We start from the raw sequence: 22,098 nt of genomic DNA on the forward strand, positions 1-22,098 counted from the left end.
AGTCCAGGTACAGCCCTACCCCCAGCTCTCACAGCCTGGAGTTGCTCCTCCCTTCGGCAATGCCTAGAAGCGGAAGTGGTGCTAGAAAGTAGGACCGGAGTTTTACATCAAGAACCCCTTCCTGGCCTATAGTGACGCGTCTGCAGAAGTTGCACGCCGGACTGTGTGGCGGCTGCGCTGACGTGGCCCCCGGAAGTGGGGCTGGCGCAGGGTCGCCATGTTGCAGCAGGTGAGGGGCTGTGGGGCTAGGGAGAGGGCAGGGGTGCCTAGGGTGTTTCCTTGCTGTGCTCGTGGGGCGAGAGCCGGGCGTCCCGGGGCTGTTGTGTCCCTGCCCGCCGCCGGAGCTCGAAGTAGAGCAGGACGGGCGGGCAAGAGTGGAGGACCGAGGACTGTTGTCCGGGGAGGGCTTCTGGGTGCCCGGAGGGCTTCTGGTGAGCAGGGGAAGCTTGGGAGCCCATCGTCAACAAATGCCTCCAGTTAGGCGACTCCGGGCTGAGCAGCAACAACGCTCTGGGCTGGAGGTTGGGGTGGTTGCTTTTTCCTCAGCCCAACGTACACGGGCTGGGAGGAGGAGGGCGCTGCCTGCGGGCATTTCTGGGATTTCTCCTGGCCGGACCCTGGAGGCGCGCCGCGACCCTGTAGGAATGGGAGAAAGTGCCGGAGTCTTGCATTCAGATTATTACCAAACTAACATTGGCGGTGATTATCACTTTTTGTGTTTATAAATTTTAGTGTATTAATGTGTGTAGTACATGTTTACCTTTCTTGTGGGAAGTTAGTACGTGTACATAACACGTCTTAATTCCTTTTTTCATCCCCCCCACCTATCTCTTGATCTCCCTTGTTTTTGTACGTTTTCCGTACATAATGTTTACATTCCTTGTGTGGAGTCGGTACATGTCTATAACATCTCAGTTCTGTTTTTTCATCGTTTTATTCCTTCCCTCTATCCCCTCTAGCTCTATCTCTTGCTCTCCTCCCCCTTTGGCAACGATTTATCTCCCTAATAATACCTGTCTTTTGATTTGCTCTTTATTTTTACTCTGAGTTTCTCCTAAGAGAAAGTCCACGGGTTTTTGAACCGAGATTAGTAAGAGAAATTTAGTAATTTCTTACTTTTAAAAAATATTTACTGTTTATAGTGCACTTTCACCTAAATTATCTTTCTCTCATCCTTTGTCTTTTTTTTTTTTTTTTTTGAGACAGGGTCTGTGTGGTTCAGGCCTGCTTTAAACTCACTGTGTTGTCTAGGCTGGCCTTGAACTCGCACTGATCCTCCTACCTCAGCCTCCCAAGTACTGGGAATACACGCGTGCACCACCATGCCCGGCTTCACTTAAATTATCTTTTTACCGATTTGTTTCAGGAATAACTTATTGAGAGATTATTGTGGCTCGGAATCTGTTCCTCAGACCTGGGCATGGGGCTGGACTCAGTACAGACAGTTTTTTTTGTCCTGCATTGTCAGGGGTCAGGAGTTGGGTTTCAGGAATTGAAGGCTGCAAAGGGGCGGGGGAGGGGAGAGATGATAAATTACAAAGATATTTTCAGGTCATAATAGTGAAGACAAGGTGATGAAATGGCAAGTATGTAAGGATAGGATTTATGGTCAGAGAAGACCACCATGGGGAGGTGACTTGAATGGAGAAATCAGTGGTAATTCAAGTTGAACTCTGACTATGCTCACAAGTTGAGAGAGGTTGGTGAAGCAGACACACATGCAGCTCTTTTTGCTTTATAAACTTGTTAGTGACCAAAGACCTCAAGCCCTTCTTGCTGCTAGACAGTCATCACTGCACTTCTACACCCTTTCCATTACACTCCCACTGTCCCACCTTTATAGGTTACTCATGTGTTAAAACTTCTCACACCTTCAGCATTTCTTCTTTTCCTTGCTTCTTGACTCACTGAGAAATAGAATTCAGAAAAGAATTTTCGTGCCACCTGCCTGCTTATCTGTATCTTTGCTGGTACAATATTGCCCAAATTTTTTTTGTTATAATTGGAATACCTACACTCCATTCTTAGGCCATCGGCTTTTGCGTGTTGGAAAACATTGTTCTAGCAGTTCTCGCTGTCGTATTATCAGGTTGTTTGGAAAAACTTATTCATGTCTGCATAAACATGCTTTAATTTCTCCTATCTTAAATAAAAATTTGACCCTATTTTTCCAAACTGTCATGTATTCTTTGTTTCTTGCAAGACTTCATGTCTTTGTTTTTCAGTTGGTACCTGTCTCTAGTACATAGTGATTACTTTCCTCCTGGGGAGTTAGTACATGTCCGTAACACATTTTTTTGTTCTTCGTTGTTTTGGTTTTTGGAGACAGTTTCACTATGTAATTCAGGCTGGCCTTGAACTCATGTAGTTGAGGCTGGCCTCAGCTTCTGGAGTGCTGGTATTTCAGGGGTGTGCTAACCTGCTTGGTCCAATAATACGTCTTTTTTCGTCACCCCCCCCCCTTCTTCCATCTCTTGATCTCGCCCCCTTTTGCAAAAAGATACTTGTCTCTTGATTTTTCTGTTGTATCAATTCTAGTCGGTCTTTCCTCCTGCTGTTTTGACTGAGGTCACTGATGACATTAAAAATACAGTGATCAATTTGTTTTCATCTTAGCGAGCAGTACTTGACTAGATTGATTGGATCTTCCTCCTGAAAACACCAGAGCTGTCAGAATACCACTCTGTTCTGGGTCACCTGTCATTCCTTACAATTTCTTCTCAGTCCCTACTCTTCATGCCTTCTCAGCTTTCTAGCTTCTGAATATTGGAGCATCTAGAGTCTGGCTTTGACATTTTATCCTTTTGTTTTGGGCAAAAACTTTGGGATATTCCTTGGCTACTTTTCTCTTGTCCTTACATTCATCCCACCAGCTAATTCTGTCAGCTCTACCTTAAAATGTGTTCAGAATCTTCATTTTTCATTGTCTTCACTGCATTTACAATCTGCACCAACCCATTACTTCATTCTTCCATTGGCTGAAGTAGTCTTCTAGCTTGGTGCCTTTGTTTCTTCCCCCTAACTTCCTCCAGGGTATTTTTCCCACGTTGTGGTACTGAGGTTGAACCTAGAGCCTTTACAATGAGTGATCATCTCTATCCCTTTTTATTTATTTTGGGACAGAGTTTCAGGTGCCCTGTCTGGGCGTAAGCTTGTGGTCCTCTTTTCCTCAGTCTGCCAGAATGCCAAGATTACATGCATGTGCCCTGTACCCAGCTTATCCTCTAGGTTCTTAATATAGTAGCTAGAATTTTTGTGTGAGTCAGAACATGTCAGTGCTATGCTCAGAACACTATTTATGTCTCAAAAAATTTTATAAAGTTCTTATACTAGCATCTAAAACTTAATATGCTTAAAACCAAACTTCTCATTTTGCCTCAAAATCTGTTGTGCACATGGTTTTCTCCGTCTTAGTAAAGTCAGTTGCAAGAACGCAGAGCTATTTTTTTTCCTGTACCACTTAAAACAGTGTCATTAACTTAGTAGCCACTCAGAGTTTACTGAGTAAATGAGAAGACTAGTTTTTCAGAGAGCAGGGTAGGAGAAGAGTGTTCTAGACAGAGTGAATCACAAGTGCAGAAAGACTCAATGTGACACAATTTTGGTGTGTTTAACTGAAAAGACCAGTCTGACAGGAGGTTAGTTATTGTTTGTTTCATGTTACTTCTGTACAAAATTACCATAAGTTCAAAGGCTTAAAACAAATTTATTCTTACAGTTCTGGTGGTCAGAAGTAAAAAATGAGGCTCATGGGGATGAAATCAAGGTTTAGCAGGCCTTCATTCCTTCTGGAGGTTTTAAAGGAGTCTGTGTCCTTAACCTTTTCTAGCTTTTTGAGGCTGCCTATTTTCCTTGGCTAAGCTAGTTGTCCTTCTGGCTTCCAAAGCATCAGCAGAGCGTATTCACTTCTCACTCTGCCCACTTGTGCCGTCATCTCTGACTCTGACTTTCCTGTGTCCCTCCTTTGAGGATCAGTGTGATTATTATCACTGGGCCTTCTGGATAATTCAGACTAATCTCCCCATCTCAGCATCCTCAATTTAATCACATCAGCAAAACTTTTTTTAATCCAAGTAAGTATGGTCACAGGTTCCAGGGATTAGAACCTGAATGTCCACATCGACTGCGAGAAGAGGCATTAGTCACCCTACGCAGTTAAGGAGGGCAGAGTACCTGAGACATGTTAGAGGTGGGCAAGATAAGATCATGATAGGTTAACACTTTTCACTCAAAGTGTTGTGAGTTTTAAGGAGGGAAATGACAGTCTGATGTGACAGTGCCTTGCTGCCTGCTGAGCGAAGATTGGCTTGTTGGGATGAGCAGAGGGCCCCAACTTTTTATTCTTTAGTGTCATATGGTAGGTAGATCTTAATATGGGCTGTGTGATTCAATTATTTTGGGGGGCTTTAAAAAAATCCAAATGTCCAAACCACGTTCCAGACCAATTATATCTGAACTTCTGGGAATGGTGCCGAGATACCAGTTGTTACTTTTTGTAAGAAAAAAAAGCATTTCGGTCTAGTTGGTCACAAAAATCTGAATCCATTTTACCTTTCCGGTTTTAGCATCCATTGTGCTTTACCCACCTTTCTCTTACTATATGGACTACCTGGTCATTCCACATATATGTAGTCCGTGTATTCTCTCATCTATGCTCTGTGCTCCCGTTTGCATTTACATTACTCTGGACACAGTCTGTTTCCCTTGTTTATTCACTCAGACCTTCAACAAATAATTGGCTGGGTGCTGCTGTAGACAGTAGTATTTATTACAATGGGAAGAGAGCCTTTGTCCTCTTAGATAGTGTTTAGATAGAGGTAGTGTTTAGATAGAGGTAGGAGAGACAGACTTGTACAAATACCTTCTGATAATTCAACTGAGAATTCCTCCTAGTGATGTAGGATTTCAGGGGAAGTTTCCCAGCTGTTTCTATATTTGAGGTGAAATGTGGAGGATGAGTTGGTGTTTGCTTGATGGTGAATGAGAAAGGCAAGAGCATTTTGCATAGAGAAAACATGTGAAAGGCAGAAAGATGGGAGAGGCCATGCAGTACCTTTGTGGAGTGCCTAGTGGGAGGGGGTGTCAGAGGTAAGGAGAGGGCCTTAGATCCTGTGATCTATACTTTATGAGGAGTTACATTATCCTCTGCTTGGAGGAGCACCATTGAAAAGTTTGAGCACGAGAGTCACATGGTATGATTTCCATGGTGGGACACTTAGTCTGTGAGTAATGTAGAGGAGAAGCTGGGGTAGAGCAGGGGTGACTAGAGAAAAAGGCATCCAGGCAGGTGAGTGGCACTAGGGAAGGCGCAATTAGCAGGTCCTTGTGATTGAAGCTGAAGGGGAGTTGCAGTGAGTTGAGCTGTGCGCCACTCTTAGATCCTAAGGTGGTGAAAGGAAGGAGTGCTATAGAAAGGTAGAAGATAGGAGGTTTCAGGATTAGGGTTTTAAAAATCTTTTTTGAACAATAAATGCTGTTAATGAAGTTTAAGTGCTTATTAGAATTGATAGAATTGAAGATACAAGAAAATGTAAGTAAAGGGGAAAATGACAGGAGAAGCTTCTGACGAGGCATGAAGAGGATTTGGTACATAGTTGTTTGGTCTTGCATAAGAGAAGAACATTTTTGTGAGAATGAGCCATGAAAACAGACATACAGTCAGGTGGTTTTATGAAGGAACCAAAAGCATTGAGTTTATTCTTGATAGTTTCAGCTTTCTCTGTGACTTAGAGACAGCACCTGAGGGTTGATGTAAGTTTGCAGAACAATTATCTGTAACCCAGTGTTTTCTGAGAGGTCAGTAGCCCAGGGACTGGTATGGAAATAGCTGAGTCTTGGATTACTGTATTGGGTATTTGCCAGATGATTGAAGTTGGAGTAGACCTGCCGATCCTCTGTATTGGGTATTTGCCAGATGATTGAAGTTGGAGTAGAGGATCGGCAGGTCTTTCTCCTGGGTTGCGAATTCCTGACGGCTGTGACCTTTTGATGAATGTGTAGCCTTGCATTGTGGTAGCTGTGTAAATACTGAATTCCATTTTGTTTCATAGATATTTAATTTCCTTACTAGGACAGTAATGATGATGCTGAAGATGTTTCACTGTTTGATGCAGAAGAAGAGACAGCTAGCAGACCTAAAAAATCCAAAATCAGGTAAGAGAATGTTACACTGTGTTTCCAGTGCTGTTCTGTCCTTGTGTTGGTGTCACCTTCAGGGATTTAAGGTGAAGTGCTTGCGGAGTGCTTGTGAATTGTGTGTTCCTAGTTTGATTTAGTGTGAGAGTAGGAAATAATCGGCATATGGAATTTTATTCAATCCTGAGTTTTCAAATCAGCAAATCCAGGTGTTTTTAGATTTTGTGATAGCAACTGTTTTCCAACAGTATTACACAATTTCTTTGTATTATTTATGTTGATAATTTACATTTTGATTTATTATCCAAATTTACAATTACATTTTTTAGAAATAATATGAAAATATCAAGCCAAACAGTTCTATTTGAAATTTCTCTCTAAAGAAATTCACTTAATAGAGTAAAATTCTACATGAAATTTGAAAGTATGCAAAGTATGAGATGCCAGACACAAAAGACCAAATATTACATGATTTCATTTATATGAAATGTCTGGAATAGGTAAATCTTTGGAAATGGAAAGTAGATTATCAGAGTAATGAAAAATTATTGATGTGATGGTTATACATTTCTGAATATACTAAAATCATTTACACTGTATATGATTAAATAGATGAATTGTATAGTATGAGAATTATAAAACAAACTCAAAAAACTTCACTTGATGGTTACTTTTTATTTTATTTTATTTTTTTTGGTACCAGGAATTGAACTTAGGACCTTGCACTTGCTAGGCAGGTGCTGTGCCACTGAGCTATATCCCTGGCCTGGTGGTTACTTTTTAAAAAATTTTAATTTTTTTAGTACATGTGTAGAGTACATTCCCTGTGGGTAGTTGGTACATGTGCATAACATATTTTAATTCCTTTCCCTTTTCCTTCCCTTTTCCTCTCGTTCCCCTTTTCCTTGCCTCCCCCTTCTACCTGTCTCTTGATTCCCTTGCTCTTTTTTAATACATGTTACCAGTACTTAATGCTTACATTACATTCCTTGTGTGGAGTTGGTACATCTATGTAACACACCCCAATTCCTTTTTTTAATCTCCTATCTCTACCCTCTCTGTTTCCTCCCTCCATCTCTTGATCCCCTTACCCTTTGAGGAAGATCTTACTCCCTAGTTCCTATCTTGGGAGAAGATCTTGCTGTGTGGTCCAGGCTTGCCTCGAACTTACAGTGATCCTCCTGCTTCAGTCTCCCCAACTGCTGGGATTATAGGCATGCATCACTATGCCCAGCTGACTTTTATTTTGCATTTTTAAAAAATTTTACTTTGAGATTATTGTATAAGAGAAGCCATGTTGGGGGCTAGGGATTTAGCTCAGCGGCACAGCGCCTGCCTGGCAAGCATGAGGTCTTGAGTTCAATTCCCGGTACTGGAAAAAAACCAAAACAAGAAAAAGAGAAGCCATGTTATATTTAAGCTTGTGTGTCTGATTTATTTCACTTAACATTACGGTCTCAAGTTGAATCCAGTTTCCTAGAAATGACTCAATTTTTTTTTTTTTTTTTTGGTGTGTGTGTGTGTGTGAGAGAGAGAGTACTGGGAGTTGAATTCGGACCCTCCCCCTTGCCAGGCAGGTACTTTGATGCTGAGGTATGTGCCCAGCCCAATGACTCAGGTTTAAATGATCACTTTGTCTTAATGCCTGAACTGATTTTTGAGGGTCTGGGAATTCATTTCATACGATTTGATAACTCAAATTAGATAAAGTTTCTGGTTCATGTGTTTTTTGAAAGTTTCCATTCAATGATGTGTTAAAGTCATGTTTATACAGATAAATAGCGGGACTTAAGAAATAAAGAGAGGCATATGGTTTGCTTCTTCCTCAGATCATCTTTTATTTTGACAAAAGTCTTTATGGTTGTACCATGGCTAAAACATTTTATGTTTACATTTAGTACCTGTAGTGAAATATAATTGCATTTCTTTTATTATGTTTTGGTTTCAGACATCCAGTGGCATCATTTTTCCATTTGTTCTTTCGAGTCAGTGCGATTATAGTCTATCTTCTGTGTGAACTGCTCAGCAGCAGCTTTATTGCCTGTATGGTGACCATTATCTTGTTGTTGTCATGTGACTTCTGGGCAGTGAAGGTAGGTTTGATTGTTTTTATTTTAAAATTGTTTTTAATATGAATTTGAATAATGTATTAATAATAAAAAATAAGTGCTTCAGATTGGTGTTATCTTTTTGTTAGTTCAGGCCTTATCTATTAAAGTGTGAGATATAGTTATCATGTGTAGGTTATTATACTACTGAGCTGTCTGTGTCAAATGTCAACAAGTATTACTAGGAGCCATAGACTGTATATTACTTCTCATTGACACCACTAGTTTTGCTTCAGGGTAATTTTCTGTTACGTTGTATACAATTTCTGTGGAAAGCTCCTGTATAATTTATCCACAGTTACTTAAAAAAGGCAGGGCATGGTGGTGCATGCCTGTAATCCCAGCACTCGGGAGGCTGAGGCAGGAGGATCATTGAGAGTTTGAAACCAGCCTAGGCTACAGAGTGAGTTCAAGGCCAGCCTGATTGCATAGTAAGACCCTGTCTCAAAAAAAAAAAAAAAAAAAAAAAAAAAGCAAAAAAGCAAAGCACGATTACTTAAAAAGTACCTACATTTTGCAAGGGCTCCCATGGGGGCTATAGAGTAGTATTTCCTAACCAGTGGCAACCTCTGCCCTCCATCCTCCCTATCCCCATGGGATATCTGTCAGTGTCTGAAACATTTTTGATTGTCACAAATGGGGGCACAGGAAGGGCAACACTGGCATCTAGTGGGTAGTGGCCAGGTATGCTGCTAAATGTTTTAAGATGTACAAGAAGCCCTATACCACAGTTATCTGGCTCAAGATGCCAGTTGTGCAAAGATTGGGAAAAAACAAAGAATTATCTAGCTGAAGATGTCCATTGTGCCAAAGTTAAGAAACCTTGCTGTAGATGATAGAAAGGAATGCAAAAATTGGTGTGGACCCTGGGTGGTAGATTCTTGGGTAGTCACTATAAAATTTAACTGCTCTCTGTGAAAATAGATTAGTATGTAATAATGTAATTAGTAAGTGTGAACTCTAGGTGGTAGATTAGTGGTTAGTCATTGTACAGTTTAACTGTTCTGTGTGTGGGAAAAAATTAAATGAAGTAAACAGAACAAAACAGGTTCATTGTGGAATTTTAGTCATATATATTGATTCAAGACCAGTGAGATGTTACAGATACATTCACACTCACCATCCCTCTGATTTTCAGATCTTTAAGGTCTTATAGTTATCAGAAGTGATTGGCTTGGTTGTAACCAGTTTCCACAGGCCATATAATACTGAGAGGGAAGATTTCAAAGCTCTTTTTAATTTAGTCTTTTGTGCATTCTTGACTTTGCATTTTTTCTGTTGCTTTATGCTGTAAATAGTGTGTACTGTGCTTGTTCAGTTTGTTTTGAAGAATTTTTTTTTTTGTTGTTCATACCATTTCTGTTCAGCCAAATAAAATATGACCTTCATAATTTCAAACTCTTACATAGCTTAGTATCCCTTATCTACAATGTTTAGGACCTAAAGTGTTTCATATTTCAGAATTTCATATTCAGTGTTTCATATTTCTGTTACTCTGCAGAAAAACAGAGAGAAATTCAGATTTTAGATATTTAGATCAGAGAAAATGAAATGCTTTTGGGGTTAGAGTAAAAAATGTGACCAAATAGCATATTTTCTGTTTCTTTTTTTTTTTTTAAACAAGAGCTTTAACATATGTCATGCTTTTATCCTTGGGAAAATTATTTACAGATATCCAAGCAATTCAGATAAATGAATTCAGAACTCAAGAATGGGGAATTATTAGATAGAGTTGGGAAAGGTAGGGTTCTAAAACTAGTTGAAAAAATATATGTTATAATTATATATCTCAATGTAGTTGTCAAAAGAGATGAAGTAATTTTAGAATAAGCAATTTTTTTTACCAAAACCCTGCATGATATCAATGAAGACCATTCTGCAAAATAGAATTAAAAAGGTTAAGTAATGATTTTAGAATTTTAATGGCAACTATTAGTAAAATTTAAAACAAGTTGTGTATGTTCTGTGCAGTAGGCACGGGATCTCTGATGAACAGAGTAAAAGGGATGACTTATAATTTAAAATATTGAAAAAAGTTTTCTAATTTAGTAATGTATATTTCTTTATGATTAGACTAATAGTACAATCAAGAGGCAGCTTTCATAATACTATCCAGTGGTACCTCAGTTCATGAACTTGTTCTCTGATTTTGGAAAAGATGGCCGTGCTCATGTTGGTTGTGGTCCTGTTTGTTGTGGTTGTGTTTGTCACACACTGCAGAACTTGCAAATGAAAGCAAAATTTTGCCAAACTCTTCTGTTTGTGAACAGAATTGTTTGCAAATGAAACCATTTGTGAACTGAGGTAGTAGCCCTGTACTTTGAAAGCAGTGATGAGCATAAACTGTTTTGAAATATGTGCAATAACTGTGGTACCAAATGAAAAATACCTAGCTTTTACTGTGACAAAGTCATGAGTTTTTTTAAATTCTACTTACATCATGATTTGTTGTCTACATTTATAAATTAAAGGTATGCTAAAATACTTTTATTCATAGAAAAGTATAAAAAATAAAGAATATAAAATAAAAAAGTTTCCCTATCCAGGTTCACAGAAACTCTGAATGTGTTAGTAGACACCAACAGTTAAGCATACCCTGTGTTATTCTACTTATCCTTTAAGTTTCATCCTCAATGCTGGTTTCTCAGGAAGCCATTCTCAGATACAAGACTAATCACATTTTCCTGTTACATTCTTAATGTATCCCATACTTTGGTGTACAGCACGTCTCACAGCTGGTAATAGTACATTTGTGTACTGGTCGGCCTCCTCTGGTCCCCACAGCATTTGAAACTATGAGGACAAAGGATGTATTGATGAGTTGCAATTTTTTTTTACCATCACATTGTAGATGTTTAGTAAATATTTGTTGAATAAACACTAGAAAAATTTTCAAAATAGTTGGTTACATTAATAAATAGGAAGACAGCTTGGTATATTTCAGGGACTGAATGAGAAGACTAATGCCCGTAATCACTTGTAGGAATGTCTAGTTGTAAAGTATGTGTAGCTACAGTCAGGATATATGGGAAAAGGAAGGTCACAGTAGCCAAGGAGCAATTGAGCTAGGAAAAAAATTAGGGAATTGGAGTGTTCATGAGGCAGAGAGAGGATGTTATAATGTTTATGGATATAGATATCTTACCCTGTAGCCTCCAAACCTGTTGGTCATGCCATTACCGTGTTACTTAATACATAACGGTCTTTGTTAACAGGCTCTTAAAGAGATAAGGCTCAAGATTGTTTGTGAAACATTATAGTATAATAAAACCTTATGATATTTTAAATAATGCTCTTAACATGTGTGTTTATATTTTTCCCAGAATGTCACAGGTAGACTAATGGTTGGCCTACGTTGGTGGAATCATATTGATGAGGATGGAAAGAGCCATTGGGTATTTGAGTCCAGGAAGGTAAACTGCAATTTTTTAAAATAATGTCATCTGATGATGTGTAGATTACATTTTAATATTTAAGAATAAATTGTTCAAGATTAAAAGCACTACCCCAAATCATTTGCCATGTCAGCACTAAACCAGACGGTCTCCTAAAACTTAGTACATTTTTGTTTAGTTCAAACTGGAAAGAAAATGTGTACAACATGGAATCCTCAGAGAGGTGATTGGGTCAGAGTTTATATAGCGTGCTAAACTGCCTATCCAGGGCTACTGATAAAAGATCTCTTTCTGATAGAATATCTCTTTCAGATTGGCTGCCTTGTTCAGTATTGTATCTCCATGCATCTCTCTTTGTCCAACAGATAACTGCCTCCAATTTTATTCTGTCTTTAGTCCCGTGGTCATCTTCCTCTGGTGGACAGGAAAAAGGATTGCAGCTGTATATACAGTCTGAATTGATCCATTTGTTCTTTAAGCTGTCCTCAGGCGCCCAGGAGAGGCCTTGTCTCTTTTGGACTAGCTTGCTACTCTGTAGGGAACAGTCTGCTCCCCTGTAGCAGTGGTGGTAAACCTGTGGCATGTGTGCTGCAGCGGGCTGTTTGTGTCATTGAAAGCTCTAAAATGTTCACCATCACCACCCGATAGGAATCAGTTTGGGAGGCAGAGGACAGAAATCTTGGAGATTTATTAATTACCAGTTATTGTTTGTCTTCTGCTTGGAAGCTCCTTGATCAGTAATACTTGTTAGAAAGAAACGTTGTGCTCAGTGAGTCCATATTCCTTAATAAAAAATCTTGCTGGAAATAACTCATTTCCCTTGTAAATTCTTGGGTTTTGCTGAGACATTTTAGTTACTGTTTAGAATCCTTTGATTCCATGTTTTCCCTTTGGCTTCTGACATGACCATTTAAGATTCCAAGATGTCTACAGCCTTGGTTTCCTGCTTGAAAAAGACATTATTCATAGCTTCCTTACGAATAAATAGTACAAGTTCATGAAGAATTGAGTAGAAGCCTCTCAGAAATTTACTATTTTGAGTCATGATAAACTGTCCATTCTGCCCTGAAAATGCAGTGTTCTTGAGTTGGAGCAAAGTGTAAAAATCATTTCCTAAAGTTACAGTAGTAGTAGATCTACTTACTGGTTTTGTTTTCTTTCTTACTTGGCACTTGGGTTGTCTGTATTAATCTTAGAATTTGAGAGGAATGTGTACTTTACTAGAATTGTTTAAATTTTTATGGATAAATCTCAAAACATTGACGATTGAGATAATTTTTTTATTTTGTAGGCAACTTCTCAAGAGAGTAAAAGTGTTTCAGAGGCTGAATCAAGAATATTTTGGTTAGGACTTATTGCCTGTCCAGTGCTGTGGGTGATATTTGCCTTTAGCGCTCTCTTCTCCTTCAGAGTGAAGTGGTTGGTGAGTATCAGTGTAGAACTTTTGAATAATCTGTTAAGATGTCTAATGGGTGATCATAATCAATAACTGTCTGTGTCCCTAAGATTAAGGACTTATCCTTTCTTTTAGGTCAGTCCATAGTATACAGAAAAATGGGTTTCATTTTGGCCTATTGGTACATATATATAACATACTTTGATTATTTTCATTCCCCGTTACTTTTTAACTTTCTCTCCTCTCCCCATCTCTAATAATTTCTAATAGTCTTCCTTCTACTTTTCTGTCATCTTGCAGGGACTTGTCTTGAATAGGCAACTTCATCTTGTACTTTCTGTGTCCTAGAAACTAACTTTCATTTCACCAGTTTTGTGGAATATTAGTACCTATAATAGAATGATATTTTTTGAAAATATTGGTTGGTATCCTGTTCTGGTTCCTATTGCTGTGTAATAGATCCCCGCCCCCCCCAAATCTGGTGGGTTAGAGCAACAGTTATTTTATCTTAGTTTCTGTGAGGATCTTGGGAAAGGCTCTGGTGGAGATTTGGGCTTGGAATCTTGCGTAAGTGGAGTCTTACAGTGGTGGGAGTTGCTAGGCACTGCAGGATCCTTCATGAGATCCTATGGCCTCTCCACCTGTGGCTTAGGGCTCTGTCACAGCATGGTGGCATTGTAGCAGTTGAGCTGCTGCGTGTGTGGAGGGGGGATCAGAACTGTACCTGTGGTGGTCCAGCTTGCAAGTTGAATTGCTTTTTATGACCTAGTCTAAGACGTCACAGCATCACCTTTTCCACACACCTACATCCAAAGGAATGGAAGTTAGGTTCTATCTCATGATGGGAGGGTAAGAAGGTTCCATAAGAATGTGTGGAACGGGAAATGTCGCTGCTGTCCTTAGAAGACACAGTCTGTCATTGACCCAAAGTGTCTTATCCCTGTAACAGCTGAGTTTATTCCATGTAACATTTTTGGTGTCAGTTTTTTTTCTCCTCCAATTTTTAGTTTTTCCTGTGTATGTTTTGCTACGTAGATTCTCTTCTTTTCTTCAGGCACATACATTCATACTTTCCTTCTTATGATTTGCAAGTTCTACCATTCTGTGTTCTTGCCATCTTTATTATATCATGACCATCATGTATGAATAAGGGAATTCAGTATTTATGAATTGTTGCTATGAAAGATGGGAAAGTTGAGAGTTTCTCACATCTGTGGATTTTTGTCTGTCACAGGTTTATTTCAGTTCTTGTTATTTTAATAACATGAAGTCTTGTACTTATACCCATTTATTGACTCATAAACTATTAGCAAGGGGCAAAATAAACACATACTTTCCTGTATTTCTTTCTTTTTTGTTTATTCCACTGTTATTTTTGTATTATCAAGGTTCAGAACAACTACTTTTTGAAATTACATTTCTTGCTGGTTCTTCGGTCTTTGATCTAATTTTTTTAGGCACTTACTAGTCCAATTATTTAAATACAGGATGACCAAAAGTTGCATATTTTTTGGTTAGGTTTTACAAGGTAATAGAACAGGAAATATAAAAATGACAGTTTAATCAAATTTATTTAATACAAGAATCAACTGGTTGAAATGACACCTGCCCAAGCAATGCTCGGGATAGTATGTAAACGAATGCACTACCTGAGTGATGCTGGGGATAAACTGTTAATTGGTTAAATGCATTGGTTTAGTATCTTTTTAATGAAAAGATGGAATTTCACAACTAAATCATAAGAGAAAAGCAATAGGTAGTACACTGTGTATCATTTTAAAAGTTACTCAGTACAGGACATAGACAAAAAAGATTCTCACAAAGAAACGAATAGATAATAGCATAAAACTCTTCAGTCAACTATGAGAAACTAGAGATATAAATTAACATATATATTAAAATAGTTTTGAAATGACAGTGTAGGTAATTAGGGAGTTATTTGAACTTCTCTATACTTCTATTTATCTGTCTTCTAATTTGCCCTTTATTATGGCTTTTCCTTTTACTGTATGGCAGGCTATATTCCATTGTTGAGTAATACTTTTTAACATGTAGGCTTTTGTTCCTTTGATTCTTTCATGTTTAAGAACATGAGCCTATTGGATTATTCTTGAAGATGACAGTACCGGGTTACTTCATCTTGTATTAAATGTTCTGGAGAAATCTGAGGCCAGGCTTTTTGGGAATTGTTTTTCTCCCTGATGAACTCTTTTTAAAATGTCATATGTCTGTATTTATCTTACGATGTTGAGTTTTCTGGAATCAGTCTCTTCCAAATATGCAGACTCAGGTTTGCTTTGAGTAGGAAAAGTGGATTCTGTTGTATCTTTAAATTTGTTTGTGTTTTATATTTTCACTTGTCTAATTCTGAGGTACCAGCTGTTTCTTTGTTGGATCATTTATATCTGCCCACATCCAGTGTCTTCTTGTTACCTTAATCTTGCATCATTTTTTCTATTCATTCATGTATTTATTCATTCATTCAGTTTTTCGTTTGTTTTTTGTTTTTTCTGGTGCTGGGGATTGAACTCGGGGAGCACTGAGCTCATTCCTGGTGCTTTTTATTTTTTAGTTTGAGACAAGCGTTCCTTAAGTAGCCCAGGCTGGCCTCAAATCTGTGATCTTGCCTCAGTCTCCTGAATAGATAAGATTACAGGCTGCACCATCATACCTGGGCATTCAGCAAAAACTTTTCTTGGTACTGGGGCTTGAACTCGTTAGCTACATTGAACTACCGGCCCAGCCCAGTGTGCTGGAATTACAGACCTGTGCCCCACAAGGTGCTCACTTGGCAAAAGTTTTTGAGCTAGAAGATTAGAAATACAGAAGGAGACTCAGGTGTGGTGGTGCATGCCTGTGATCCCAGCACTTGCGAGGCTGAGGTAGGCAGGTGACTATGAGTTCCAGGTGGACCTGGGCTCCATAGTGAGTTGAAGGCCAGCCTGGAACACATGGTGAGATCCTGCCTGAAAAAAACTCCCCCAAAACCAAACCAAACAACAACAAGAAAAAAAAAAAGAGAAAAGAAAAAGAAAGGAAGAAAGAGAAAAAGATAATAGGAACAGAAATAGCTCCCAGTTAGTAGGGCTCCTGGGTGGGTTACCATGTATCCCCTCTATCCAGAGCCTTTTATGGATTAGCAAAGCACCGACAATGCTCCGGTGTTTAGTGGGCACTTATCACAGGTGGCGCTTGGTGTTTAAAGTGACCTTTAGAAATTCAGGCTCTCTAACCAGGTTATTTAGCATGTAGGGTTTAAGTGAAACTGGAATTTTAAAGAAAAATTGAGTATTTTGGATTTTAAGTTCCTGGAAGCAGGAATTTAGTAGGGAGGGGCTGTAGCTCCTTTTAATAAGGAGAGGCTACTTTCCTTGTTGCCTGGGGAAGTTCATTCTTGGTCCAAAGTCCTAGTTTACTTCCTGTTCTTACTTTAATTCTCAGCCTTGTGGCTGATTACCCAACTCTTATCTCTGGCCCTTTCTCTTGCCAGATGCCTATTTGTAAGCTAACTGAACTTTTAACATTGAAGACTGCCTCAGCTGCCCTGGGGGGAGAAGGGACAAGACCAGATATAGCTACTTTCTGCTGAAGGGGATCAGCTTAGGGGCAAGCAGTCAAGAGATTTTCTCTGGAGAGCTAATTTAAGGGCCTTCGATGGAAGTCATGTTGGGGTTCAGCAGTTATATACCCTCTTGAGAGGGTTGCTTATTCATCGTTGGCTCCATCTACCAGTCCATTTGGAGTTTGACAACCTGTAGGTAGGACGAAAAAACTTTACCAAGAGATTAAGAATACAGGGCTCATGCATAAAAACTAGAATGAAAAGAAAAATTGGGGTAATTAAGGGAAGGCGCCAAGGGCAGACACTGTACTTAAGGGATTGAAGTCACGATTGTAATCAGTAGGAGCCTTGGCTTCCTGCTCATGGATGTCAATAAATCTGATATTTCTTTATGTGGATTTTAGGTCTGCTACCTGATGTAAATTATTTATCCAAAGATAAAAAAATTTCATTTATGAATGCAAGTTCCTCTGTTTTGGCTGTGAGGCGATGGAGGGTTTTGCATTTTGAAGGACTGTTTCAGCTAAGAAATTTAAAGGCTCTTACAGTGCTTCTACAGCTGCCACTGTGGCTTTCCAGCCTTGTTGAACTGTAATAGTGAGATACAGGACTGATCGTTCTAGTAGTCTCCTGGCAATTGTATCCCCTGTATCTGGCCTCCTAATATATACGTTATCATATGTGTGTCTGCCCTAAGCTCATTTTCCAGTCCTTCCTAAGAGGGCGTATTGGTTGTGTCTTTTTTTATGCTGTTACAGTAGAGAATGCTCGAGGAAGTACCTTAGTTTGATGTTCTGGCCTGAAGAAGACATCTCTGGACTTAATACTTTAATCTTTGGAATAGCTACTGCCATAGTACAAGGCTTTTTCACAAAAGTAAACTCTACTTTGCTCAAGGGAATGGACCCCAAGTATCCCCAGGGGCTAGAATGGTCCACTTGATTTTTTTGAGGTCTTTTACATTAGAACAATCATGGGAAGAGTGCTCCTTTGACAGTCCCAGTTGATCTCTGTGTAAGTATCTTCATGGGACAGATCTGTTTAAAGTTATGGTGTTTGCCCACAGAGTTGGTTAGGGTTATGAGAGCAAACTGAGCCTCAGCACCAGAAGAGCTTTAAGAGGGTGTTTCCTAGGAGAGAGACACAGAAGGACTGGTTGCAGATACCCTGAGTTATGACAGTCCTGGTGTGTTGACATGTAAGGAGAGAAAAATGAAAGGAGCTCTAAGTGGATGGTATCCATATAATTTGTTAATCCCTGGTACGTGGGGGCGGTGGTTAAGTCTGGAATTCCTTCCAGTGGCATTTTAAGTACCAGGGTTGTGATACATCTGGGGCCAATACTGAATCCTCCCAGACAGCTCTCCCATAAAGGTTTTGTGTATTGATTTTTTTTGATACAGCCAGCTGCTGCTGTTTTGATAATATTAAGAATTTAGGAGATAACCATCCTACCCAAGAGGATCCTTTATATAATTGAGTGCATTTCCTCATAATTCAACTACCTGTCCTCCTCTGCTTTTTGCTTTGTCTCCCAAGGGAGCCCTGTATGGGTTTGTTTCCTTAGCATTTAGGGATAAAGATTGATGTCAGCCCCCATTGACAGCAGTGATTTGTTTGAGCAACAAAAGCAAAACTACAGTGGGGTTGTAGGTTCAGTGTTCTCTTGTGAGCATATCCCATAATTAGAATACTTCCCTTTGGCAAGTATTCTATGAGTTCACTATATAGCCAGGCATGGTGGACATACCTATAATCCCAGTACTCTGGGAGCCTGAGGTAGGAGGATCACAAGTTTGAGTCTAGCCTGGGAAACTCAGCAACTTAGTGAGACTCTGTCTCAAAAATAAAAAAATGGAAAAGGTTTAGGAGGTAGCTCAATGTGAAGGCGATACATTTAACCACCCCCTCCCACCCCTACAAGAGTTCACTATAGGTCTGAACTGTTTTGGTCACTGGAGATAGTTAGGGACCAGATGAACAGTGGAGCTTACAGTCTAGTGGAGAGTTGACAGGTGATAAAAAATGCAGTAGGGAATGTTGGGTAATGGTACTGTGCCAGGGAATCAGACTGCACAGTGACAACTGTGGCTCTGTCAGAGGAGCGGTCAGCAAAGGCTTCTCTGAATTTCATTAGCTCTGCTAGCTTCAGTTTTCATCTCCTGTTGTCTTAATTTACCTTCATGCTCTTCAAATTTTTATCTTCAGATTTTTTACAGGGTGAGCTATTCCCAGGAATGCTTTTATTTTGATGACTTATACTTCAAGAATAGTCTTCACCTATCTTTTGTATAGTGTATTCTTTCATATTGCCTTTTTTTTGCTATAGGTTTGAAGAGGTACATTTTACTTTTTCCTGTCCATTCAGCTCTGTCCACATTTCTCTTCCTGCAGCCTTAGTGTGGGTGACTTCTCCTTGACTACCTTCCCACATTGCCTGAGGTAACCTGAAGATGCAGGTGGAAGGAGAACTTAGCTGAGCCCTGGCTGCCTTGGCTGGCTTGCTTGGGTTTTTTTTTTTTTTTTTTGGTACTGGGACTCAAACTCAGGACCTGGTGCTTGCCAGGCAGGCGATTGTGCCACTGAGCTACATCCCCAGCCCTTGCTTGAATTTTGCCTTCTGTTATGGAGTGGGTTTCTTAACCCCTTTTTGGCAGTGAGCCCTGTTCTGGTTCTACACTCTTGTTTTTGGTCCTTTGGAGACTCTGGAGCTTTAGCATCCATCCAATAACATCAGCCCAGATTTGCTCTAGTAGTGCTTCCACTTTCCCAGAACACAACAGAGAAGGGCGATATGGGTCTGTGGTAAGGATATTGGACAAAGTTGGAGGCCTCACCCAGGCTCTTTCTGAGTGTTTCCTTCCTCTGGGTTCTTTTAAGATGATTGTCTCTCATCATTGTGGGTCTGCTTGCACTCCTTCCACTGTCTTTCCTACCAGGGAAGTACTACCATGGCCAGCTGCAGGGATTTTCCTCCCTGGTTGGGGGATTCAGTGTTCATGGCTATTTCTGCAGTTTTTCTTAGGGTTGTCTCTGTCCTCTGGCCTTCTGCTTCTGAGTTGTTGGGGGTGGTAATTATTAGTGTAATTTCTCTCAGCACTTCTGTGAAGTTGCACCAAACTGGCTCTTCTGCTGACCACCAGTCCTTTTTTTGTATTTATTGGGACTGGCTGATGGGCCTTTTTAAAAATACCTGTTTGCTATCTGTATCTTAAGAGGAGGCAGATCTTCATATTTGACTTTACTATACCATGTTAAACCAGAAGTCTGCTTGTTTTAACTTATAAATGCATTTTAAAATTTCTTTCCATTGAGTAAAATGGATGCCTCAGCAAGACCCCTGTTCAGTTTGTGAATTCAGCTGCCGTAGCAGCTGATACATGAATACCCAGGAGTGCCCTGATTTCAGAAGAGTGGGAAGTTAAAGGAGATTTACTTAAATAGAAATAGTTCTGTGTTTACTTTGGTATCTAGCAACCTTAAATGATGCGAACATACTTATTGCCATAAAATGTAAGTGTAAAACAGAAAATACCAGGTCTACTTGTTTTACCTGACATTTGAGCCAGTTCATTATTTAAACATTTAAATCCTGTGATTTATTTTAAAACAATCGTCCAGCTTGTTAAGGGTTAAAGAGAAATAGAGAAAGACATTCTACTTAACCGCATTGCTTTTCACACATGTAACTATTTCCTGAATAATACTTTTAATAGTAAGAGTGTAAGAGCTGTTTAGTGTAGAATTGTAGACCGACTAAGCACTTTAGGCCGTATCCAGTCCAGTGCCTGCTTTTGTAATTTTCTATTGGAACATGGCCTTGCCCATTTGTTTACGCTTGTCTGTGGCTGCTTTGGGGCTAGAATGGCAGAGTTGAATAGTGATAACAGACAGTATGGCTCATAAAGTCTAAAATATTTATTATCTGGTCCTTCTATAGAAAAACTCTAGAGCAATTTAACTTTATGACTCTATCACATTGTCTTAATTGGCTTGAAGTTTTATTCCTAATTCCCAGTTGATCTTAATAGGGTCACCTGGGTTTCATGATGTGGCAATAAGAAATAAGCCTCTCTTCAGAAATACTTGTCTTCCTTTGCTCATCTGCACGCTCAGAGAAGGCATACCCTGTTGGTTGCTGCTGTAGGGGCAGTCACCGTACTTTCCCAGTACGGTAAAGTCAAATAGGAGTCACCTTACTTTCCCAGGAGCCGACTGTTACTCGCACATCAGCATAGTGCACATTCACCTCTGCCTGCTGTCAGTTTATTGTGCTTGACTGCTGTTCTTTTATAATTTAGCATTCAAGTCTTTTGAACCTCACTTACCCTTAGGTTTACTCATAAACTCATGGGAAGCGGAGAGAGAAGGCTTCCCTTCGCAGGGCTCAGGCTTATTTTCTCAGGACTAGCATGGTGCCTGGAGTACATGGCAGTTGTGGTCAGTAAATACTTGGGTGAGTGACTCGGTGTGTAGAACAGAGCATACATCAGCTAGGTCTCTTCTGGCAGGTAAGGATTGGTGTAATCTCTGCTCTGTAGAGGCTCCTTTTCCTTCTCTTTCTTACCAGGCTCTGCCTATTTTTTTCCTGGTCCCAGGCGGTGGTGATCATGGGTGTGGTGCTACAAGGTGCCAACCTGTATGGTTACATCAGGTGCAAGGTGGGCAGCAGGAAGAATTTAACCAGCATAGCTACCTCGTATCTCGGGAAGCAGTTTTTAAGACAAGTAAGTGTTTTCTGTATGTTACTGGTAATGAATGCAATGATTTCTCTTTTAGAGTTTTGGTTTTTCTGAAATGCTTCTTCACAATTTTTAAAGGCATTATTTAAGTATGGAATTATGATAAAGATGTTTTCATTGCTCTTTGTAGGCTTTTAGGACATTCCAGAAATAATCACTGCATTAGTTACTTTAAAATCAAGAGAGATGAACTATCATTGGTAATAAACATTTTTAAAAATTATCATAAGTTCACTTGCTTTCCATTAATTATAGCGGCTTTAAATGGATGTCCTTGAAGAACGTCTACTTACTAATGTGAATGTAAAGTAATACAGAAGCAGGCTGTGCTTACAGATGCAGAGTGTGTTCCTACATCTAGTATTTTAAAGTCTGCCTTATGTGAAGTGAAATAATTTTGAATATTAAGGAATGTTTTTCTCATTTGCAGAACACTGGAGATGACCAGACTTCCTGAGTAGAGAGAAAGCTTATGTGTTCTGTTACTTTGGGGAACAGTTGAAGAGATTGTTGACTCTAAACTGCTTAGAAGTCCATCTATTTTGCAAAGAGCCATGTTGGGTTTGTTTGTCTGCTTAAAAACTTTATTTAAAAAGTATGAAACAGATCCAGGTGTAGTGGCACACACCTGTAGTCCCAGCACTTGGGAGGCTGAGATGGGAGGATCGTTGTGAGTTTGAGGCCAGCCTGGGCTACAAAGTGAGCTCAAGACCAGTCTGAACTGCACAGCGAGACCCTGTCTCAAAAAGACAAAAAAGAA

At 39.6% G+C, this 22,098-nt stretch overlaps 1 protein-coding gene across 1 annotated transcript; it reads left to right on the top strand.

Annotated features, from left to right (window-relative positions):
• Nucleotides 1–120: 120 nt before the first annotated feature.
• LOC102019047 (Golgi apparatus membrane protein TVP23 homolog B) lies at nt 121–21,990 on the top strand. The gene is made up of 7 exons (XM_005399326.2): nt 121–229; nt 6,071–6,153; nt 8,084–8,228; nt 11,567–11,656; nt 12,930–13,061; nt 21,195–21,323; nt 21,769–21,990. Exons 1-7 carry the CDS (start codon nt 218–220, stop codon nt 21,793–21,795), a joined length of 618 nt encoding a protein of 205 aa, XP_005399383.1. The 5' UTR covers nt 121–217; the 3' UTR covers nt 21,796–21,990.
• Nucleotides 21,991–22,098: the final 108 nt, after the last annotated feature.

The sequence above is a fragment of the Chinchilla lanigera genome, unplaced genomic scaffold (genome assembly GCF_000276665.1).
Source record: "Chinchilla lanigera isolate Chin_1 unplaced genomic scaffold, ChiLan1.0 scaffold00066, whole genome shotgun sequence".
In the NCBI taxonomy this organism is placed as follows: Eukaryota; Metazoa; Chordata; class Mammalia; order Rodentia; family Chinchillidae; genus Chinchilla; species Chinchilla lanigera.